Consider the following 22926-nt stretch of genomic DNA (forward strand, 5'->3'; position numbering starts at 1 on the left):
CAAGTGTTTTCTGGGCTGGAAGCTGTTTCATCTCCAGTGCGCACTGGGCGCTGTAGTACGGCCGCTCACTGCTCTCAGACTCGATGGTGTTGAGTCGATGCGTTTTTTCCTCCGCACTCGTTCTTCCATTTCCGCTTCCTGGCTGCCTCGCCGTGCTTCCTGTGGCTGCGAGAGTGTGGTCCGGCCATATTGTCTCTGATACAGCAGAAATATCATCTTTGGCGATTCCGGCGAGAGGGAGAGGACTCGCAGCCCCCGCTGGAGCGAAGTGCCGCGGAGAAATTAAAGCAGAGGTACAGACCTGTCGCTCGGGTCCGGGCTTGTCGAGATGCGGCTGGGGGCGCACCCGGTAGTGGCGGGGGAGAAGTAGTGACAAGCCCCACAATGACGGGTCTAGGAAAGGCACACCATTAAACCCAGCCTGCTCACACACCTCACCGATCCGGTATATGGATGGATGTCTCTGTGTGTAAGAGAGAAAAAAAATACATATAAAATTAACTCTTTCGCAACAGGACGGTCAGGAGCAGATAGGCTTCCCCTGAAATCGATAAAGATGGGGGTGAGATGAGTGCACGGGGGTATATAGCGCACTTCTGGGACAATTTCCGTCTGCAAAAAATAGTGCCTTAACCGAAGGTGTTATATGCCTACCAGAAGAATCAATATTTATGCTCCAGCTGGTTTATTGCCTGAATAAGCGCTGGAAAACGTTTGTAAAGGCGCTTTGTTCGGAATAAACGCTCAGTGTTAAATGCAGTCTCTAAATACAGAGCTTAAACACACGGCCGGCATTTAATTTATTTATTGTTAAAGCAAAAATCGATTTAACAATGCTTGTACTATCGCTCAGCTAAATCTATGATCTTGATCAAATATAATTCTGATCAAGGTATAATTGAAAATCTGTTGATTCTCTTAATTCATTGGTTAGGTTTATCATTTAAGCCTAAATTGTTTCTTTTTTTCTGTGAGACAAGGCTGAAATATTATCTAGATGTGGCCCGGCAAACTGTGACTCTTGTTTTTGCACTACCGCCTCGATTTTTTGCATCCTTTCTTCTTTAAAACTGAGCCTCAGTCGTCCTTATTTATGGCGATTCATTGTAGCGCTTGCATTCAGTGCTTCTCCGGACCCAAGCCAAGCAAACTGTTTTCTCCAAAGAAGGACAGCCAGACTTTGGTAACCATCTGTTCCTTTCTTTGGGCCCATGCAGTTTCCTTCCATTTCATTTTGTGCTTGTAGACCCCTTACTATTATATCTTTAAAAATAGAACCATCCATGCTTTTCAGATTCCCATTCAAAGAGCTTTATTGGCATGACCGATTAATTACAGGGTTGCCAAAGCAGATGCAATTAACTGAGCACTTTACAGGACAAACTTAGTGGACATTTTCATACAACACTTAAAACATTATGGTAAGACAGGGTCACTCTCTGTTCCTCAGGCTAGGAGATTGATCACGTTTCTCTTAGTTCGGCTGTACTAGTCCTAAATTTGTACCTGATCCTGGGCGTGGTTCTGTGCCATCTTTTATCCCTAAAATCCAAACACCTAGCTTTAAGTTGAACATCTTTAATGTGTCTTGTTGTTCTTTTAATAAGTCTGTGACAAAGATACTGATATTACTGGGTCCTGGCAATAGTGATCAATATTTTAACAACTAATTTCATAGAAGTGAATGTTACACAGTGCTTTGTTATTTGTGGTTCGAAGTTTATCAAACTGATTCACGCTAGGCAGCCTCACAGGTTAGCGAACGACAATGAGATGACAGGTATGACAGAGGTATCTCTGGAATCTGGTGAGAGAAATAGCTGCACTTTTCAAATTAATTTCACCTGGAGTCGCTGCTGTTTCGCGACCGGTTTTCAGTCAGATTAGGTATAGTTCAAGTAGGTGTTCACCTTTTCCTGTGGCTGTTCGTTGTGACGGCAGGAAATGGTTTCTGGTATTGCATTCCCATGTCATTCCTCACTTCCTGCAGGTAATCACCACCTGTCTGTGCCTTTAATGCCTTGTAGGGGTCAGGAACTGAAGAATTTCAATGTTTCATCAAGCTTGGGCGTCCATCATTCTCCCATCCTTGTACTATCAATCGTATGAGAAATCATATCTGTATCACTGAAGGAGAGGTCCCTTACAAAACTGCACAAGCTCCTAAGTGAAACAAGTCTTTATTTCTTGGAGTGATGATCCAAGATTGTGTGAGAAGAATTGTTTGGTACAATTTCGTTAAGGGAGAAAGTGACAAGATATAATTACCTGGAAATGTTTGTAATCTAATAGATATTGGAAGTATTTTTTTTTTGCAAAAGGACATTTCTACTGGGGGGCCGGCACATTGGTACAGTGGTGAGCATTGCTGCCTTGCAGTGCTAGGGCCCAGGTTTCAATTCCAGACCTGGTGCGCTATCTGTGTGGAGTTTGTATGTTCTCTCTGTCTTTGTATGCCTTTCCTTTCATAGTCCAAAAAACATACTGGGAAATTAACCCTAGGCGTGAGTGTCTGTGTGTGCCCTGCGATCGACGAGTGTCCCTTCCAGGGTGTATCCTGCCTTGCGCCTGTTGCTGGCCAGGATAGTCCTCCGTGACTCTGAATTGAAAGACGTGGTCAGGAAATGATTGATTTACAACTGCGTCACCGTGCCACCCATAACCACATATTCGTAATCAGAAACTAAAGCAAGTAACCCACAATCCTTCAGCTTTTGCTGTCTCTCTGCCAATTTACAGGACACGTGCAGCAGATGAGCAGTTTTGCACCATGTAACCCGACTGTACAAAGGCTGCTCTTTAGAACTGGCCACATTCTCCGCTTCTGTCATATAAGGGGTTGTTATAATGGCCCGCCTCCCCCACTGCATACTTTTCTTACCCGCAGGTCAGTGTTGGCACCCTCTCGCCTGAGCTGCAGAAGACGATCAGGGGGTTGTTGGGCATTGCAAACCTGGCTTTCGTGATTAACCCCTCTTTGCGGAGGTAAAAAATGAAGATGCCCTCTTCCGGTTTCACCTCATGGCGTCAGGAGCTGCCATTGAGTTTCAGCAGGTCCCAGTGATCCAGTGGACTGCTGTTGACGGGGATTTGATTCTGTTTGCCAGCTGGAGAATAAGAAGGCCCTTATTGGCCTGCAGAAAAGCAGATGGGAAAGCAGATACCTGGCATGTGATGAGTGAAGCATGCGATTGAGTAAAAACTTACTCCACAAATGAAGTGGGATGAAAATACCTGTCATTTCCTCCGAGTACATTAAAATTGGAAAATGGCTATAGGCATTTTTTAAATAAAATGTGAGCTGAACCACTGTGGATATTGATTTAGCCAGTACATTTATTAACTGTGTCCTGTAACTTGATTCCGTGTCTTTTTTTTTATTGAATACTGAATCAGAGGAAACTGCATTGGATTGTCTTGTGACATGCAGCTGACGGTCTTGAGACCTGTTGGCTGTTTGGTGGCATAACGTTGTGTTTGACATTCGTCTTGCTAAGTTTGTAAAGGTAAAGAAAAATGGGAAAGGGTGTGGAACAGGCATGTACTGCTTTAAAAGTGGGTCCTGGTTCTTACTGGCTGCAGTCTGGTTCTGTTTGCTCCTGGTCCCCAGCACCCAAGCTCCCGTCTCGCAGAAACACTGTAGACAGTGCGAGCTGATGTCAGTGCAGGTGTCTGTACATCTGCAAGGCCCAGCCTGCGGAGGAGTGGTTAGGGGCCCTGGACTGGACAGTTGCCGGTTCCGTTTGTGGGTGTAGGGAGCATCACTGATGTGCCCTTGAGCCACTGACCTCGTGCTGACTGGGTTGGTCAGATAAGTCGGTTGAGATAAAAGCACCAGCCAAATTAATAAAAATAGGTCTGTGATCGGATAAATCTACTGTAGGTTTCTTTGTCAAAGGGTTTTTTTTTCAGCAGGCATGAACGTATTTAAGCCTTCTCTGGTGTAGTGTAACTCTTTCCCCCAGGTCTAGCTTTTTAGAGTCTTGGAAAACGCGAACCGGTTTGCGGTCGGTGTTGAGCAAGGCTCCGTTGAGGGTCGCTGTGACATTGAGCAGCGTTCAATTTAATTAGAGCTGCTCTTTGCCTAACGAGGGCCAGACCCCACCGCCAGCAGCTCAGACTGATGACGGTGTGTTGAGGATCTCTCACACTCGGATGAGGAGCTTTTGAGGATTGGAGCAGATCTTAAAATTGTGTAAGCTTTAGGCTTTTGTCTCTTAATACAAGCTTTTCTTAGATTGCCATGAACTTTGTTTCATGTTACATGAAAAAGGTCTAAAAAAACGCCAGCTTAACATGAAACTGATGCAACACTGTGGTTTATCAACCTTGGTATCTGAAGAATTACTGATGAGATTTGCGTATTTTTGTCATGGGTGTGGTCTTAGCCGAGATCAGGGAGATGAAACTGACAAGCCTGGATTTTTCTAACCAGATTCCTGGCCCAGAGCTGTGTTAATCACCTTGTATTGTTGTTTTTAATTGTAAGCAAGAGGTTAAAATTCTAATGCAGTGACCTGTGAATTTAATCCTTAATGAGTAACTACTAACTTCTCATTTGGGAGCAAAGAATGAAATTAAGCTACTTAACCTTTTGGTAAATGACTGTGCTCTAGATTTTTTTGTTGCTTAGTTAGTTGTGCTGTTGTGGCATTTTGTCTAGTTGCTGTTTCACATATTCATATGCCCTGACCTAAGTGAATGATTTGTGACTCCACTTGGTTCGTATTAACTGCCTTTTGGGTGGTTATACATCAGTAGAGGCCAATTCTATCTAGTATAGTAGGAAACTTGTTTCCTATAGCAGCAACAGCAGCCATGTCACTCTGCAACTCACAACTGGGAGCCCACTGAAGCTAAGCTGGTGTGAGCCTTAGGGAAAAACTAAGGTTGCTGCTGGAAGAGGTGTTAGTGGGGCCAGCAGGGGGCGCTCACCCTAAGGTCCATGTGGGTCCTAATGCCCCAGTATAGTGATGGGGATGCTATACTGTAAAAAGACGCTGTCCTTCGAATGAGACGTAAAACCGAGGTCCTGACTCTCCGTGGTCGTTAAAAATCCCAGGGTGTTTCATGAAAAGAGTAGGGGTGTAACCCCGATGTCCTGGCCAAATTTCCCATTGGCCCTTACCAATCATGGCCTCCTAATAATCCCCATCTATGAACTGGCTCTGCTCTCCTCCCCACTGAGAGCTGGTGTGTGGAGAGTGTACTGGTGCACTATGGCTGCCGTCGCATCATCCAGGTGGGGCTGCACATTGGTGGTGGAGGGGATCCCCATTACCTGTAAAGCGCTTTGAGTGGAGTGACCTGAAAAGTGCTATATAAGTGTAAGCAATTATTAAATTATTATTATTAAACTGGCTCAGTTTATTCGGTCAGTCAGGCACATTGGAGAAATCTTGCTTTCTTATGTTTTGCTCATTCCGTGCAGCCACGTTTTCATGCTGTGATTGCACCGTACCCATAGAGGAAATAGGGGCTCTTCACAGCGACATTGTTTCTTGATATGCCTTTATGCATCACTTTGATACAACTCATTTATTTTTTAGAGGGGCATTACAGCAACACATTGGGGTTGATCCCATTTTAACTGGCAGCAAGGATTTCTTCTCTGGGCGGAAACACAAAGCAGTTTTCAGCTTCACGAAACCCTAGTTGTTTACTTTTACTTCTTTGGGTTTTTATAGCTTTCAAATTCCTCCTCAATGATGGAACACATACCGGAATAAACAGAACTGTCCAAGCCCATCTGCACTGTAGTCTGAAAGCGACACAGATACGTTATTTACAGCGTGACTGTTGGGTGGCTCAGCCCTTGCTCGTTTCTCATTCATTTCTGCCTAATTAGTAACAAAATTAATGATCAACTTGAATCAAAACGGAGAATTGATGGTTCAATTAAGTTAATTCAGAAGATTTTAAACAGGTATGGAGGCCGAGTCACTCAGATTGCAGGGATTAAAACGTTTAATTATGTACAGTACTAATTAGCAGGTGATCTGTGAAATTAAGTGCCTCAAAGGTGGTTAATCTTTCCACAGATTCATTGAAGCTTTATTAAGTACATTGCTATCGTTACTGAGCTTTTTGAAAATGTTGTTTTTGGAATACAGACTAAAAATTATGTTGGCTCGAATGATTTGGATAAATACCCTCTAGAGAGATTTGATAGCGGTAATGTTTTACAGCAAACCTTGGATCAAGGGTCTCCTGATTCTGCAAGTCTCCCGAAATCACATTTATATAGATATGTGACACTTGTAATATATGCATCCATTAAGAAAGGAATGTGTTCAGATAAGAGTGGAAAGGTATTCAGATTTTTATTCCAGATGACCTTGGGATTTAACAAGCGTCCTGGTTAATAGTAAACATATTGTCCACTAGCTGTAGAAATGGGTGGTTCATGTAAGAGAGGTGCAGACCGTGGTGCACTGGATAGCACTGGGATGCAAGTTCAATTCCGAACCTGGAGTGCTATCTGTGTGGAGTTTGCATGTTCTCCCTGTGTTTGCATGGGTTTCCTCCAGGTGCTCGGGTTTCCTTCCACAGTCCAAAGACATACTGGTAGGTGAATTGGCTTCTGGGAAAATTGCCTCTTGGCATGAGTGTGTGTTTTTGTGTCTGTTCTGCGATGGACTGGCGTCCTGTCCAGGGTGTATCCTGCCTTGTGCCTGTTGCTTGCTGGGATAGGCTCTAGCCCCCCTGTAACCCTGAATTGGATAAAGTTCTTAAAAAATGTATAGATGGCTTTAATGTAATGTTCACTTATAGAGCAGGCAGGGACCACCAACAGGCTCAGCCCAGCAGGTCACCTTTAAATCAACAGTCTCTAAAGATTTATCTATTCAGCATATGGTCTGAGGAATTAAAATTCTGGATTTTTAACAGTCATCACAAGTTCTGTATCTCGAACAGATGTTCGAACCCTGTTAGTCACCTGTTTTTAAAGATAGTCAGTACTGACAGTATTGACGTACTTAGATCTTGGTCCTAAACCCTCTCTAAAGTACATAAGGGTAGTTACAACTATACATATCTCCATTTTAAAACCTGGTTTGCAAGTCTGTGCTAAAATTGATTGTTTTTGAAGGACAAAGAAAGGGTTAAAAAGCATACAAGATAGAGTATTTAGCAAACAAGAAAACACAGGAGGTGATTGTTTTCATAATCTTAAGAATTTTAGGTGGAGTTAAGTGGAGTGCTCCAGCCTCTAAAAATCTGTAATTATTCTTCAGTGATGCAGTGGTTATTTTTTAGTCAGACTGTGTAATTAAACATTAACGAATACCTTAGCGGTGAATTAAGGGATAGTCTTCAATGCAGCTGCTTTTTATCATTGTGAGCACTTCTGTAAGTAGCAGATTATTTATAGTTGAGTTAGCTGAAGAGTACATTTTTTTGGTGAGCAGGGCATAACTGATTCGCCACAGGTGGCCTAAGTGGCAACGTCCCATAACCCAGGTTTCTGTTTCTGTTTTCTCTGCGCGTCTTTTCCAGCTGTACCAAAGAGCCGACCGCCCCGCCCCCTCCTCGGCCAGGCCCCGCCCACCCCTCCCGGCGTGCCACAGACGGACAGCGACCGAGCTGAGCTCCGCCCACTACGGCTCCGCCCCCGCGCCCCGCCTCCTCCGCCAAGCTGTCGGACATGTCGGGACCTGTACCGAGTAGGGCCAGAGTGTACACAGATGTCAACACACACCGGCCGCGCGAGTACTGGGACTACGAGTCCCATGTGGTGGAGTGGGGGTAAGTCAGCTATATCACCCTGCATCTCACAAGCTCAGCAGGTGTTAGACTCCTGCTGGGAAAGCTAAGGTTACGGCTGGAAGACGTGTTAGTGGGACCAGTAGGGGGCGCTCACCCTGTGGTCTGTATGGATCCTAATGCCCCATTATAGTGGCGGGGACACTCCTGCAAAAAAAAAGGTGCCGTCCTTTGGATGAGACATTAAACCGAGGTCCTGACGCTCTGTGATCATTAAAAATCCCAGGGCGGTTCTTGGAAAAAAGTAGGGGTGTTACGCTGGTGTCCTGGTCAAATTCCTCCCTGGCCTTGACCTGTCATGGTCTCCTAATAATCCCCATCTCTGAACATGTTTCATTACTCTGTTCTCCTCCCCACTGATAGTTTGGAACTCCTTGTTAATTCACTCCATTGGGAGTGTCTGTGCTGCACTGGTGACCTCAAGCTCACTGGGATAAGGTTCAGATAAAGGTAGCATTTTTATTGCTGTTTACAAATGCCAACATCTATAAAAAGTGATGTGTGTGTATTCGTCCTCAAACCTGATGATGATTCCTTAATGATGTGCACGTATTTCAAATAAATCTGTCACCTTGAGTTCATGCTCTGTCCTGTTTTTGGAAGTCCAAGCTGCTTACCAGAAATGGAGCAAGAGCTTCCTTTTTGGTCAGGAGAGTGAAAGTTATTACATTAGCAAAAGCAAAATCAGGTGCAGTTTGTTGGGCAAGTATGCCATCAGTGATTGACAGCAAACCAAAGAACCCGACTGAGCAGAAGTGAAATATGTGACGGTATTCTTTGAACTGTAAGGAAATGTAGAAGACGTTTTTCTTGTCCAACTTGTAATGCGTTACAAACCTGACAAACTTTTCAAGTTGCTTTTCAGTTTGAGTGTTTATGAACTCGATCAGATTTTATTTTCACCCGGAAGAAATGTTAACCGTTCTACCGAGCTAACAATGTCGCTGATGTCTGGTTTTGTTCTTGCAGTAACCAAGACGACTACCAGTTAGTACGGAAGTTAGGCAGAGGCAAATACAGCGAAGTCTTTGAAGCAATCAACATCACAAATAATGAAAAAGTAGTTGTGAAAATACTGAAGGTAAGATGGTGTCAAGCTCTGAATAATTGTATTGCTGTCCGTACTTTTGTACTTTGTGACTGACCTTTTGATGGGTGATTGAGCACAGGTTGGAGCCATTACAAGTTGTTTGGCATTTTTTTAAAGAACATAATGTCAAGACTTCTTTTAGGAAAGACAAATATTCCAGGTAAAATCAAACAACGTTCTCAAAGTTTTCCTCAAAGAATGTCGAGAAAAAAACAGCTTTGTGGACAATTCACTGAAGCATGCTCTTTTCCAGTTTCCAGGAACTATAAATAAATATTGAAGTAGCATTTTAGACTTTGCTTTAGCATCTGAGTGACCATCGGATTACTCACATTGTCTGGTAACTGATGGTATCAGTCTTTCACAACATTTGCTCTGCACGTTCACAAATGTAGGTAGAGCAAAATGTCTTATTACATGCCTGGCTTTTCTCTAGCATAAAACCTTGCAGATGTCTTGTATAACCTCGGTTGAAGCAGTGATCAGTGGTTTGCTGGATTTCTGTGGTTGTTTGCCATTATCTGCTTCAAATGGCCAGTGCATCACATGTGCTTTTATAGTCTGAGCTGTTAAAAACAACATTTTGAAAGGGATGTACTGTAATACCCCTGTTTCCTTAAACCTCTTTTGTCATCAGCTGACGACAGCAGTTGAGAGCTCCGGTGCGTGCTTTGGTCTTTAATCTGACAAATCCTGTCTCCGCAGCCAGTAAAGAAGAAGAAAATTAAGCGCGAGATTAAGATTCTGGAGAATCTGCGAGGAGGCCCCAATATAATCACTCTCCTAGACATCGTCAAAGACCCTGTGGTGAGTGACATAGGGGCAGGACAGTTATCTGTGGTTTTGGACGCAGCAATTAATGACAATTCACCATCCACACGATGAGAGTTATGCTGTTACAGCTGTACATGATTAGTAGGAAATGTGCATAACATAGCAAAATATCTGTTGTTTTGCCCTTCGTTGGGGCCCTGAAGTTTCCATTAAGACTAGTTGTCTCCAGCAAGGCTGGTGCTTTTTCTAGGCTTCTTTAAAACAACAGCACCTGAAGACATGAGAACAACTTGAATAGGTCCTGTTAAGATAGTAACATTATAGTTTAGCTTAAGTGTCAATTTGGAACCCGGAGATGCAGTGACTGTTCAGGACCGGGATTGAATACCCTTGATTTCAATCTCAAGGTGTGCTGTGAATTATGGAAAGATTATGCTTCCATTCAGATTTTGCAGTGAGATAGCACTAGCAGTGTAGCAGTAGTTGTAAAGCATTGGACTTTAGAGTTGCTCGAAATTATGTTCCATGGAGCGTTTAAACCTGTGTTCTCTACCCTTTGACATTTAAATTATGAAAGAGTGTTTTTTAAGACCCCTTAGCATTTATTTTTTTCACATGCTTTTTAAGATCATTAGTCATTTATTTGTAGTAACAATGTTGAGGTATGTGTAGCTTATCCCAATCTTTGGTCACAGTAACTGTAAGATGCTTAGAATTTTCAGGTCACACCCCTTAGTCTATTAAACTGTGAATTTTCAAATTTCTATAATTTATCATTTTAACAGGGTAGCTCCTAAAAGTCATGTAAAGGATTGTTTGCAATTGTATGCCTTTTTTAAGCATATCATTATAAAAATGGTTAATCCTGAACCTCTGATCTTGTATATTATGGATGTGTAAATTTTACCCATTTAGAATTTAAATAATGCTTTTTCTCTCTTAATTTTCTTCAGTCAAGGACACCTGCTTTGGTGTTTGAACATGTTAACAACACAGATTTCAAGGTAAATCTTTTATTCTTTACAATTCGGCAGCGTTCTGATTAGCCTTTAAGAGAAGGAAGGTTGTATTTCATGAAGTTGTATAGCAGCACTGTCAGCAGCCCCTTAAGAATTGTTACCAATGAGAGGAGTTCTGAGACCATTCAGCCCTGGTTAGTAGTTAACTGATTTTTCGAGATCTAATCCATCCGTTTCTTTAAAGAAAACAGGGTATCGGCTTCAACAGCGTGTCTAGGTGGCTTGTTCAAAGCTCCCTCAAACCTTTGGGTAAAGAAGTACATCCTATTCTCAGTTTTAAATACATTAATACTTTTTTAATTAACTTCCACTGTGTTTTAGGCAGTTCCAATGTGTTTCTATCATATCCTTTGAAAGTTAAGCGAAGCTCGTCTGTGTCGTCTCTCGTGAATACTCCTAGGGTTTTCGTTATGGTATGAACCTAGTTTTCCACACATGAATTTCTGACAGGGTCATTATGAAACTGCTAAACAAGCGGCCCTTTGCGCTAAGGGAGTTTGCCATGTCAAGTACAAGATCATGGTCCTCCCTGCCCTTGGGGTCTGTCAGTTTCGTTAAAGGTCTCTGGCTGTCAGAACCTCCCAGAAATTCCCATGACATGTTGCGCTGCGCGATTACACATTTTTTTAAAATAAACTTGAAGATTTCCAGCTCAATGAAGCGACTAAAACAACTGATGAATGTATCTCAGAGGAGGTGCAACACATTTTCCTGTAGATATAAAAAAGTGAAGAGAAGTTCATTAGCGTTTAATTCAAAGTCTCAGTATAAATCTGCTTGACTGAGCGGAAATGTGGCGTAGCACAGCTGCACTGGTTTCTATTTATTCATTAATTTCAGTCCCCAGAACATCGCATGAATCCCCTTTTAACTCGTAAAAACATTGCTTCTGGGTCAGTACAGTTTCAATATCTTTGTGTTTTAAAGGACTGAGTTATCCTTTCAGACTTTATCGCTACAGGGATATGAGCACTTTCCTGTTTACAGTGATTCTGCTAAGAGACCTGTGCATGCTGAAAGGACCAATAACCTGTTTTTATCTTTCTTTAAGAAAGAAGCATATCATGATGCACAGTTCCATTCATTGACTTGTGCGTACTGTATGAACCCTGTCAGCATTGCAGTGGGTTGAGTGCAGTGAAATAGAGTGGAAACAAATAGCTTAGTTCAAAATGAGGATCTGACATTTTAGCCCAGAGCGACCAAGATAGTTTGTTCCACTCTGCAAGTCAGAGTAGCTGAGCAGCATTTTCTGCTCTTGATTCTCAAATGGGCAGGAGATTTTGTCTTTTAATGTCAGCTTGGTATTTCATTTGAAACTCGATTGGTTAAAATATATCTTCATTTTCTCTTAAACGATAAAATGTTGTGATTGTCATTCTCAGATGCATTGCAGTTTTACCTATCCATGTATAATACATACCAATACGTCACAAAAGAAATCCAATATTTTCTCAGTTGCTGTAGAAAATGGAAAACACCTTTGGTCTTATCCAAAGTGAGAGTAACATGTTTCTTTTTTGTCAACCAACAGCAGTTGTATCAGACCTTAACGGACTACGACATAAGATTCTACATGTACGAGATCCTAAAGGTAGGTGTGGGATTGACTTCTTGGCAAGAGACCTCAAATTTAAGATTCATTTCTTCATGTTTTGTATGAACCGAAGCACAAAACAGCTTAGGGATTTTCAGCAGTGGTCTGGTCAGGGGTCAGAGCTGAAAGGCTGTGACCCAGTCCAGTTTTGAAGAACCACATCCCTGCAGGTTTTCTATTTGTCTCCAGTTGTTAAGGCTTGAAACTTAGGGGTGCCAGTTAGGAAATCTTTAGAATAGACTAGTTATTTGGTCACTTCTAAAACACTCATCTGCAAAAATGATTAGTTCACTAAGTATATGAACTCAGGAGTGGTCCTAGTACAGATCTCTGTGGCACTCCACTGATTACATAACCCCTTATATGTGATATTTTTTATGTCAACCAATACTATTAACACGCATTTCCCCGAATGCATACAGATTGTAATTTGAGAATTCCTCATAAAATTATAACCTTATAAAAAGACTTAAATATAAAAAGCACAATTGGAATGAGAATAAGAAGTCCAATGTAGCTCTTGAGGACCAGCCTAACAGAAGTCATTTAAAATCCCTTCTGATAAGTTAGGATGAACTATCTTTCCAACTATATTAATAGAGCCCCTGCTTGGCTATGCATCTTGGTGACCGTAAACGTGGTCATATTTGGTTGACACTTTTGTGCAAGGCAACTTCCATTTGTTTCCACTTCCATCTGTTGCTCCACCTGGGATCTGAACTCGGAGCCCTCACCGGTAATTCCCAGTGTCATTTCAACAGAGCGTCAATGTTCAGTTTCCAGTTCAGGTTGGAGTTTGGGAAAACTCGAGAATAGTTTTATCAGCAAATCAAAATACCTGTTGAATCTCACAGGAGTCCATCAAGTCAGGGTGATAATGACAATATACATGACAGTATCTCAGCAACAGATAGGATGTTGGTAGTGGTTTCTTTTGTTCCTGTAATTGTTCAAGTGCTCCCTGCTTTCACAGGCTCTGGATTATTGCCACAGCATGGGCATCATGCACAGGGATGTCAAACCCCACAATGTGATGATTGACCATGAGCACAGGAAGGTAACTCCGTCTCTTTCTTGTTTGATAATGTTTCATCCTTGGTGCAACTGCTCAGGAGTACTAGGCATTCAGGCGGGACGGAATATATTTTCTCCATTATTTCAGTTCTTGTAACTGTTGATTAGTCTTTCTTGGGGTTTGAGGAAGGAAATTCACGCCCCTTCCTCCTTACAGAACTCCTTCAGCTCTGTTACACCTGAGAGCTGCCTTGCACGGACAGCTCACCTGAGGTCTTGCCACAATATTGCAGTGGCTTTCAGCTCCAGACTTCTGTAAAACACTGTTAAAAACATGGAATGTCTTCTGCTGCAGCCATCCTTCTGTTGATCTGCTTGTATGTTTAGGGTCATTGTCTTGGTTGCCAGATCCACTTTTGGTTCAAGTCATGGATGGCTTGACGTTCTCCTCTAAACAAACTTTTTTAAGGTGTGTCTTCGTTTGCACCTTTGGGGGGGGGAATGGAGACAATAGATTTTGAGAACTTCATGTTAGTTGGTTTCTCAGTGTTGTTTTCACACTTCCATCACTGTGCTTCATGGGTGGGATGAGGTTCTTCTCTTCAAAAGCAGTGTTGGCTTTTCACTGATTATACCATTACTCTTTGAGGCCAAAGAACTGCACCTTTGACTTGTCTGTTCAGTAAGCATTGTTCCATAAGATCATCTATGTGCTCCTTTGAGAACTTCAGATGAGTAGCAGTGCTCTTTTTGCAGAGCAGGGGTTATCTCCTTCCATGAACTCCATTCTTGTTCAGTCGTTTTCTGATAGTTAAGTCAGGAACCGTCACATTGGCCAAGATTAGAGTAGCCTGCAATTCCTTGGATGTTACCCTGGGGTTCTTTCCTTGATTATTTCCAGTTTGCTCTTGGAGAGATTTTGGTAGGACATCTGCTCCTGAATAGAGTGACATTTCTCCATTTGTCTGACAGTAGATTGACGGAGCCCAAAACCCTTAGAAATTGTTTTGTAACCCTTTCAAGGCTGATGAGCATCAATAACTGTTTCTGAGGTCCCTAGAGATTTCCTTACATTGTGGCATGACTTGTTTTCACAAACCTGTATGGTGAAGACCAAACTTATGATGTTTCCGATCTTTATAAGGGCGGAACCTTCCAATCTCAGTTTAATAAACTTTGGGGTTCAAAAACGTCTTCTTGGCACCATCATTTTGCCCTATTAAATCACTCTGCACTTGGTTTGTAGCAGCCACAGTTCGTGGACAGTCTTTTATTTTTTTACCTTTAGTCTGCTGTTAAGTCCGGTTTTTCCTGTTAATGCCATCAAGAGAAAATTGGTGTTGTCGATAAAAGGCTTTCCTTGTGATTAGCTGCTGCGAATAAAACCTGAAATCCTGGTTATGTTCAGATTTCCTCTCCTGCCAAGTGCTTCAGATTCTCACATTCCTTCCCACACAGAGCTGATAAACCAGACAAGAGATTCCTGCAGCTGGTCTTCTGTCTTTTGAATGTGAATCACCCACAGTGTCTTTCTAACCCCTTTCGTAAAAAGCACCATCCAAACTATAATTGTTTCCTGCAGCTCAGATGCTGCACAAATAGTTTTACAGCTGTACCATGCACATGTGCTAAAATGTTTGTGTTCCCTAGTGTTTAGCACTGGGTCTCTGCTTCAAATCCAGCTGTTCATCTCTTTGAAAACGAGTGTAGTACCTTGAAAGCTTTTTTGGATGTTTATTGAATAGATCTGTGAAGGCAGTCTGATTGGTATGGATCTCTCCTGCCATCTTTCATTTTCAGCTTTTTATCGATGTCCTGATCATACCCTGTCAAAATATTTGACACCGACTGGCTGATATTCATTTGGTGTTTATCTGTGCATTTCTGCAGTTGAGGCTTATCGACTGGGGACTGGCTGAGTTCTACCACCCTGGGCAGGAGTACAATGTGAGGGTCGCCTCTCGCTACTTCAAAGGCCCGGAGCTCCTTGTAGACTATCAGGTGAGATGGACCGTGTTGTTGCTGTTAGAACAGGCTCAGATTTGCTTGGTTCTTCTGACTCGTAAATATAGCTGAGAAAAATACAGCTCTGATGTGATCCATGTTTCTGATGTTTGACATGAAGTACAGCTCAGGAAAACAACTGAACACTTTTCTTGGTGAAGGTCATCCATAGCTGCACATCTGCAATGTGATGGTTCATTGTGCTTTTCATGCCATGTTTTATGCCTGTTAAGCAATAAGAAAATGAAAAAATAACTTATTTACAGGCAAAACTTAAATCTTGTTAAAATGCAAATCTGGCACCTGCTTTCACCTAAGGAAAGAATGCAAAACAGTTCTGTTTTGACTTGAGGATTGAGATTTTTTTTATAGTGTTGCGGGTTTGTTAATAGACTTTCCTTGTTGTGCTGGAGGCATTCAACGAATAACCACTGTTTTAGCAAAAAAAACATTCCTGGTCTATTAACCAAGCCCACGTAGTGTTCGCCCTTTGGTCAAGGTGAATATTTTTATCTGGTGCAGATGTATGACTACAGTCTGGATATGTGGAGTCTGGGCTGCATGCTGGCGAGTATGATCTTCAGAAAGGAGCCCTTCTTCCATGGCCACGACAACTACGACCAGGTATGCTTGGAAGTGCCCCCACACACGGTTTCTTCCCCCCAGCAGTCCGCATCATAAACAGCTCAAATTAGCACCTGCACTTTAAGGTACTGCACTGTTTGCACTATGTCCTGGCTTGGCTGTATTATAACGTCTGTTGTCTTAAGTTTATTGTCCATGTCTGTTTGTCATTTGTGCCTATTTTTTTTTCCCTAATGTTACTGGGTACAGCTGAACGAGTAAGCATTCCAATACACTTGTTGTATATGACAAATAAAGAAATCTTGAATACAGGAGTGCAGTAACAGTCATGCTAACAAGACCCTGTGAAGGGGTATAGAGAGAGATCTAAAGCCACGTCCTGTTCCTTAGGAACTATCCATCCATCCATTTTCTGACCTCTGTATACAGTTCAGGGTCGCAGGGGAGCTAGAGACTATCCCAGGAGCCAGCAGACACAAGTCATTCACTGCAGGACCAGTTCCGTTGAAGCCAGTTTAGCCGACCAGTCTGCCTTTGGACTTTTGGCACAATTGCTTGATTTGTGAAGGGACGGGGAAGTACGTTTTTCAGTAATGATCCCTCTAGGACAGAACTGGAGCAGAGTAGTGTCTCATTTTGCCTGTTCGTGTCCCAGTCATTACCTTTACAGCTCTAAAACCGATTTCAGCAGCATTTGACGTCATCTGAGAAGAAAACGGGGAAAAATGACATTGAAGGAAGGTGGTGGGTGTTTTTTGTCCACCTACAAAAATGGTTTTGTTTTGTTTTTTCTCCACAGCTGGTGAGAATAGCTAAAGTCCTGGGGACTGAAGACCTCTACGATTACATTGACAAGTACAATATAGAACTGGAGCCTCGGTTCAATGACATTTTAGGAAGGTGGGTTTTTTTAATTGTCACAGTGAAAACACTGTGCAAAACCGTCTGTGTGTTTTGAAGCAGTGTGAAACCTAGAAAAATTCTTCTTTCCTTCCTGGAAATCTCATCTCCAGTCCCCGGGGACAGAAGAGTTTTCTGGTTCTGTTCTTCCTGAACAGAAACATTTAGCATATTAAATATTTAACTAATTTTAATATTGAAATATGTAACTGTGTGCCATCATTGAGAAGCCGGGCTATTTTGAATGGATTAAAAGCCTTCGGGGGTACTGGAAAACAAATTGGTCCTCCGTTTTATCATTTGAGTACATATGTAGCACTTCGTTAATTTTATTGTGTCCCAGATCTGAACGTGATGGTGAATCCGATGGTTTGTCTGTTGATACTGTCATTATGCCTCTCCAGCGTGACTTTATTTCTGCCTTGAACAGTGCTCTGTGCACACTCACCCTCCAAGTATAAACTACACATGTGAGATTCACCTTCCCTTCACTTACAGACTCTCTCATTTTTCTCTGTTGGCACGACACCTTCATTTTAATTGTTAATTGTTCAAACCCAAGCTCCAGATGAGTAGGAATTCTGAGTGAGAACATTCGGCCATTTTGGGGGATGGGGAGAGTTGCACTTAGCCTAGTTAGCCTTAAATTGAATGACCAGATCAAGAGCGTGCGAGTTCAGTTGGAATAAAAACTGTAGTGGCTATGGAATGCGGCGGACTGGACCTCGAGACCAGAGCTCTCCCTTTCATGTACGGTCTGCGGCCCGTGTAAGCTCACCTCTGCCTGAACTGTCTTGTCTCCCAGGCACTCTCGCAAGCGATGGGAGCGCTTCGTTCACAGCGAGAACCAGCATCTGGTCAGCCCTGAGGCCCTGGACTTCCTGGACAAGCTGCTGAGATACGACCACCAGGCGCGGCTGACGGCTCGCGAGGCGATGGAGCACCCTTACTTCTGTAAGCCAGCAGGCCTCTTCGCACAGCGCCCTCCCAGGGCCCGTGTGTCGAGACCTTGGGTATTCTGGTTTCCAGCCTTTTGGCAGCCTGGCTGCCCTTAAAGGTGTAATTACTCTGTCTTACTCTGTCTTATTTGCACGTTGTCAAAGCCGGGGTATTTTAGTTCTAGTATTGTTTGTGCCAGAAACTTGTGCAAAGCATTATAATAATAAGCAGTCTGCTCTGATTTTTATGGGGTTGTTCACGTTCTATTGTTTATGATAAAGTAATGGAAAGATGCCTCAGAATTTAGCTGGCAGCCATATCGGCCTGCAACTCGCAACTGGCAACCCACTGAAGCTCAGCAGGTGTGAGCCTGGTCAGTACCTGGGTGGGAGACCTCCTGGGAAAAACTAAGGTTGCTGCTGAAAGAGGTGTTAGTGGGGCCAGCAGGGGGCGCTCACCCTGCGGTATATGTGGGTCCTAATGCCCCAGTATAGTGACGGGGACACTTTACTGTAAACAGGCGCTGTCCTTCGGATGAGATGTAAAACCGAGGTCCTGACTCTCTGTGGTCATTAAAAATCCCAGGATGTTTTTCGAAAAGAGTAGGGGTGTAAATATTTCCCTTTGGCCCTTACCAGTCATGGCCTCCAAATAATCCCCATATCTGAACTGGTTTCATCACTCTGTTCTCCTCCCCACTGAGAGCTGGTGTGTGAGGAGTGTACTGGTGCACTATGGGTGCCATTGCATCATCCAGGTGGGGCTGCACACTTTTGGTGGAGGGAAGTCCCCATTACCTGTAAAGCACTTTGAGTGGAGAGTCCAGAAAAGCATTATATAAGTGTAAGCAATTATTAATTAATTTCAGAAAGTATATTTTAAGCCATCATGCAGAGTTATTGTTGGGCTGCATCATTTTGCGGTGTTCAAAAAGAATGTTTTTTCTGCCCATCTAAAAGCTTTTTTTAGACCTCTTTCATGCGTCCTCGTTGAGGACTCCCAGCTCATTGCTGTGAATATGTTGAGGGCTTTGTACATTTTAAAAGTGCTTATTTCTTGCTTTGGATCTTTCCAGTCTTGTTAGACCACTGTTTTCTGTGAATGTCCTGCCGTCTCCACAGAGCTATGTTTTTCTTTAGCAAATGCTGTCCTCTGCTGTCGAAATACAAATATTGCCTTTGACCTCTTCCTTTTTAAAGCAAAGCTTATATAAGGGCTTCAGGTTTAGCATATTGGCATATATATTGGCATTTCCATGAAGGAAAAGGCTTTATTAAAGGGAAAGCTATAGAGATTAAGTACAGCTTTCCTATCTCAGCATCAAGCGTGCGATAAATGTACATTTCATATTTCTTTCCTTGCTTTCTGGCTGGTGCTGGCCATTACAGGAAATACATAACTAGGCTTCTATTCCTCCAGACTCCAATAACAAGGAGACTGTGGCATGTCTAATCATTTGTTTCTGTCGGATTCATAGCCTGATCCCATGTCAGCCCAAGACAGACTTTAGTTCGTACTGCTGGGGTTTGCAGCAGACAGGTGTGGATTTCCGGTGAGTGCTGATGTGGGCTTCTCGTCTTTGCAGATCCTATTGTAAAAGACCAGTCTCGAATGGGAGGGTCAGCCAACATGCCCAGTGGCAACACACCTGTGAGCTCAGCCAACATGATGTCAGGTGAGAAGCACATCCTTTCCGGGCTCAAGGGCAGTGTGGTCAGACTGGCACTGGGTGCTGAGCAGGGGGCATGATCCATGCAGGCCAAGATGAAGCATAAGTCTCTTCTGTTGTCCCCTCTCTGGATGTGCAAGGAGTATCACCTGCATTTTTTTTCCTGTGTGTGAAGCTTTTAAAAAAATATAATATAATATTCATGTAAGATGGCACCCTTTTTCCAATTTAAAATAAGAAATGATCCAGGCACTTTCCAAGATATATCTTCCAGTAGCCCAACTTTAAAACCTTGTTGGTGATATGTCTGTTCAGAACCCTTGTTTTTTTTTTTGTCTTAAAATACATTGGATCTTTGAATCCAACTGGTGTGCCATAGTATAAGGAAATAGTAACATTGAAATCTCTAAATCATCGTATAGCTTTGTGACTTTTCGTAGGCAAGGCTCCGGGATAATCAGAGTTGGTTGCCTGGGCACTTAATGTTAAACCATTACTCTGACTGGTAAAGCACGTTGATTGTTGGTAGTTATCTGTACTTGTGTTCTGAGAACTGTATAAAGAACAACAGTTTTAATGTAGTGTATAATGCATCAAAGAATCCTTCTGGAAAACGTAATGTCAACATGAATGAAAAGTTAAGAAAATAATTGAAAATGTTGCATGCTGATGAAAACACTTGAATAGACAGGGCCTTCATTTCCAAAGAGGTAACAAAACCAGCTCGAATGCGAGTGTTTTGTATTGAGAAGACGGGAGATCTAAGAGCAATGCAGATGTGGTGATTACTGTGCTGATCAGACTTGGGTGGGAGATGTAACGCTCAAGAGTGTTACTGGAAATGGAGTGGGTGAACAGTATGGCTGGACTATTCCAAGTCTTAAAGCAGATTATGGAAACCTGACACTGTGCTGTTGTTCTTTCAAATAGATATGAAACCAAAGTCCTGCCTGCTCATGGGCGTGAAAGAATCCTGGGCACTGTGGCACAATAGAGTACTGGTCCTCTCCTTCATTAGCTTATTTCCTTCATGTTCATTCTGACTACCTAAATGCCCTCACTCAAGAATAGTTATCCCAGTCATTCCCTGCTTTTCCTTATATTGGGCATGTGTGGATCAGCACACTGTGTGCCTTTCCAGAGAGTATGGCAGATCAGTGGTGAGTTAAGGCAGTCTTCAGAATGAGTGACATTCAATAAATGCAACACACTATCATCGTTTCTTTTATTAACTGTTGCCTGCTACATGTATTTTCAGGGATTTCTGCGATGCCAACTTCCTCTCCCCTCGGTCCTCTGGCTGGCTCTCCGGTCATTTCTGCCACCAACACCTTGGGCACACCAGTGCCGGCTGCAGCTGGTGCCCAGCAGTGATGTCACTTCCCTTTGACCTCTGACCCCGGCTGGAGTGGCGGTTGCCTTCTGACCCCTTTTTAACTGGGTTGATTGCTGAAGAGGTCCAGGAATGCCACCTCTGAACGGTTTTGCTTGTGGATTTCTAAGTTCAATGAACCCAAACTAAGTAAATGGATGAATTTTCTTTTTTGTATATTTTTTTGTATGTCCTAGATATACAGATATTCCATGCGTTTGACAGTTGGTAATAAATCTTGTGTGTGTGTATATTTAAATAAATGCATATACACACAAGCACTCATACACCTGTGTGTGTATTTACAGGGCTAGCACAAAATAGAGTGATACATGCATGGACGTACAGCATTACCTTCAAATCCAGGTGCATTGTGACACAGATTACACACGACAAGTCAAAACATGCAAAAAAAATTAAACCATCAGGACCACAAGAGGCAGAGCAGCTTACCCTCGAAGTGCAATTGAAACGAAACCTCGTAGGGCCACCTGCAGTGCTTCACCACATACCAGTTCAAACCTAAACATGCTCATCCTGGAACAAAAAACTCTTTATCATCGCTCCTAGGAAGAGAAGGGACAGTATGACCCATGCAAAGATGAGCATCCGCCGCCCGCCATCTCAAAACACGCTGCTTTTATAAGTGGAGAGATCCGAGGCTCGTGTCTGAGAGAGTCCACTCCTTGACTGTTCTGCCCAAGCCCAGCACACAGTCTCACAGAGCCGGTCACCTCTGTGATATCTCAGTCTCGCTGACCACTCTCCTTAAACGACGTCCACATGGCCAGCAGGCATGTGGTGGCACGGACACCCACACCTCACCTTGGCCTTGTAAATCTGAACCACGATGAGTAATTTAACGACAGTACTATCTTGTCATCTGAAGCTTCTTCTAAGCCATCTTAAGCCAAGCCATCTGTCAGATCCTTTTGTGTTGCAAAGCACACCTCTTTACTCTGCTGCTCTCATCAGTCACTTAAATTCGCTCTAGTAGCATAACCAAAGCCAATACTGGATTACTTGGGAAAAACAAAGATGACCAAAATGCTTTTTTTTAAAACAAAAATAAAAACTGGTACTGTCTTTAAAATGCTTTAAACTTCCACTGTTAACGGTATGGACATCCTGTAGATAGTTTTAACTTTGAGAGAGGAGAAAAATAACAGCACAAGGGTTATTATTCGGAGTGCTTAAAAAAAAGTTTTCTGTCGCATCTGCTCTTAAAACCAGAAGAAAGTGTCTGGAATCCTCATAACAAAATGTTCCTAATAATCCTTACTGTTCTTCTGGCAGATGTGATATAGGGTGAAACGGTTCTAGATTTGTTTAGTTTGTATCAGGGTTTTTGTTTTTCACAAACTGTCACTTAATGCAATATTGAAGGACACGTCTAAGATGAACTTGAAGGGTTGAAATTTTTCTGCCTTTAGTGCCATTGATGCGAATCTTGTAAACAAATAGTCTTGTAAGCTTAGACTTGGCTGTAAATATGCATTTGCAACTTTTATTTTCCCCTTTTGAGATCTTGAAACATGCGAATCCTTAATAATACACTGCAGTTATGAAGATGTTTGAGCCCTTACCATTACTGTATATATATTTTTGTCCTCTTATGTGGAAGACCAGTATTTGAGACTATTTGTGTAAATAAACAGTTGTGTTTTATTTATCAAGGGTACATTGTAAGTAATTGTGTGTCATTTCAGGATATTTTGTTTATTTTTTTTCTTTTTAAATGTGATGCAATATAAATTATTTTACTTGGTTCTTGCAGAGGAGCAAACGCTACAGTTACAGCCTTGAGGAAAGGTATAATCAGCCTGTTGTTCTTGGTTCAGTCACTGGCTCCTGGTTCAGCTTTCATTAAAACCTGGAAATCCGGTGTTTGTAACTGTTGACACCATACTGCAGGTGTGTAATAGCAAAGAAGGTGGCTGGGGGACTGAATTGAATTCTTAGAGATCCAAGATCCAAAATGGGGAATTTCCCTGCCCCAGAGTTTAGATGTGACCGATTATCTCTGTATATTTGGAATTGGGAGGCTGAGAGAGCAAAGATGGTGACCTGAATGCAGGAGAGCCAGACAGGTCTCTAAATCTTTAACTTAGATGTGGTTACTACTTTTGCTTGTTGATTTAAGAGTTTGTGTATTAAGGTTTATAATGAATATAAGATAAGATCACTTCATTGGCC

The 22926-nt window shown here is 42.5% G+C and overlaps 1 protein-coding gene across 2 annotated transcripts; it reads left to right on the forward strand.

Annotated features, from left to right (window-relative positions):
* The first annotated feature begins 125 nt into the window (after positions 1-125).
* Positions 126-22402, forward strand: csnk2a4 (casein kinase 2, alpha 4 polypeptide). Of its 2 annotated transcripts, XM_015364662.2 has the most exons (14): positions 126-293; positions 2888-2985; positions 7501-7749; positions 8737-8848; positions 9563-9664; positions 10585-10635; positions 12185-12244; positions 13221-13304; positions 15152-15262; positions 15788-15889; positions 16650-16750; positions 17556-17704; positions 19275-19364; positions 20617-22402. In XM_015364662.2, the coding sequence occupies exons 3-14, from the start codon at positions 7649-7651 to the stop codon at positions 20730-20732; spliced, it is 1179 nt and encodes a 392-aa protein (XP_015220148.1). In that variant the 5' UTR covers positions 126-293; positions 2888-2985; positions 7501-7648; the 3' UTR covers positions 20733-22402. The 2 variants fall into 2 exon arrangements, with proteins under 2 accessions (XP_015220148.1, XP_006639471.1); XM_006639408.3 differs by lacking the exon at positions 2888-2985.
* The last annotated feature ends 524 nt before the right edge of the window (positions 22403-22926 follow it).

The sequence above is a fragment of the Lepisosteus oculatus genome, chromosome 16, assembly GCF_040954835.1.
Source record: "Lepisosteus oculatus isolate fLepOcu1 chromosome 16, fLepOcu1.hap2, whole genome shotgun sequence".
Taxonomy (NCBI): domain Eukaryota; kingdom Metazoa; phylum Chordata; class Actinopteri; order Semionotiformes; family Lepisosteidae; genus Lepisosteus; species Lepisosteus oculatus.

Bases quoted from the DNA above. Each gene is read 5' to 3' on its own strand.
- csnk2a4 (XM_015364662.2), top strand. From the start codon at position 7,649: ATGTCGGGACCTGTACCGAGTAGGGCCAGAGTGTACACAGATGTCAAC. The intron at 15,890-16,649 runs GTATGCTTGGAA...TTTTCTCCACAG, and splicing joins GCCACGACAACTACGACCAG to CTGGTGAGAATAGCTAAAGT. The intron at 19,365-20,616 runs GTGAGAAGCACA...ATGTATTTTCAG, and splicing joins CTCAGCCAACATGATGTCAG to GGATTTCTGCGATGCCAACT.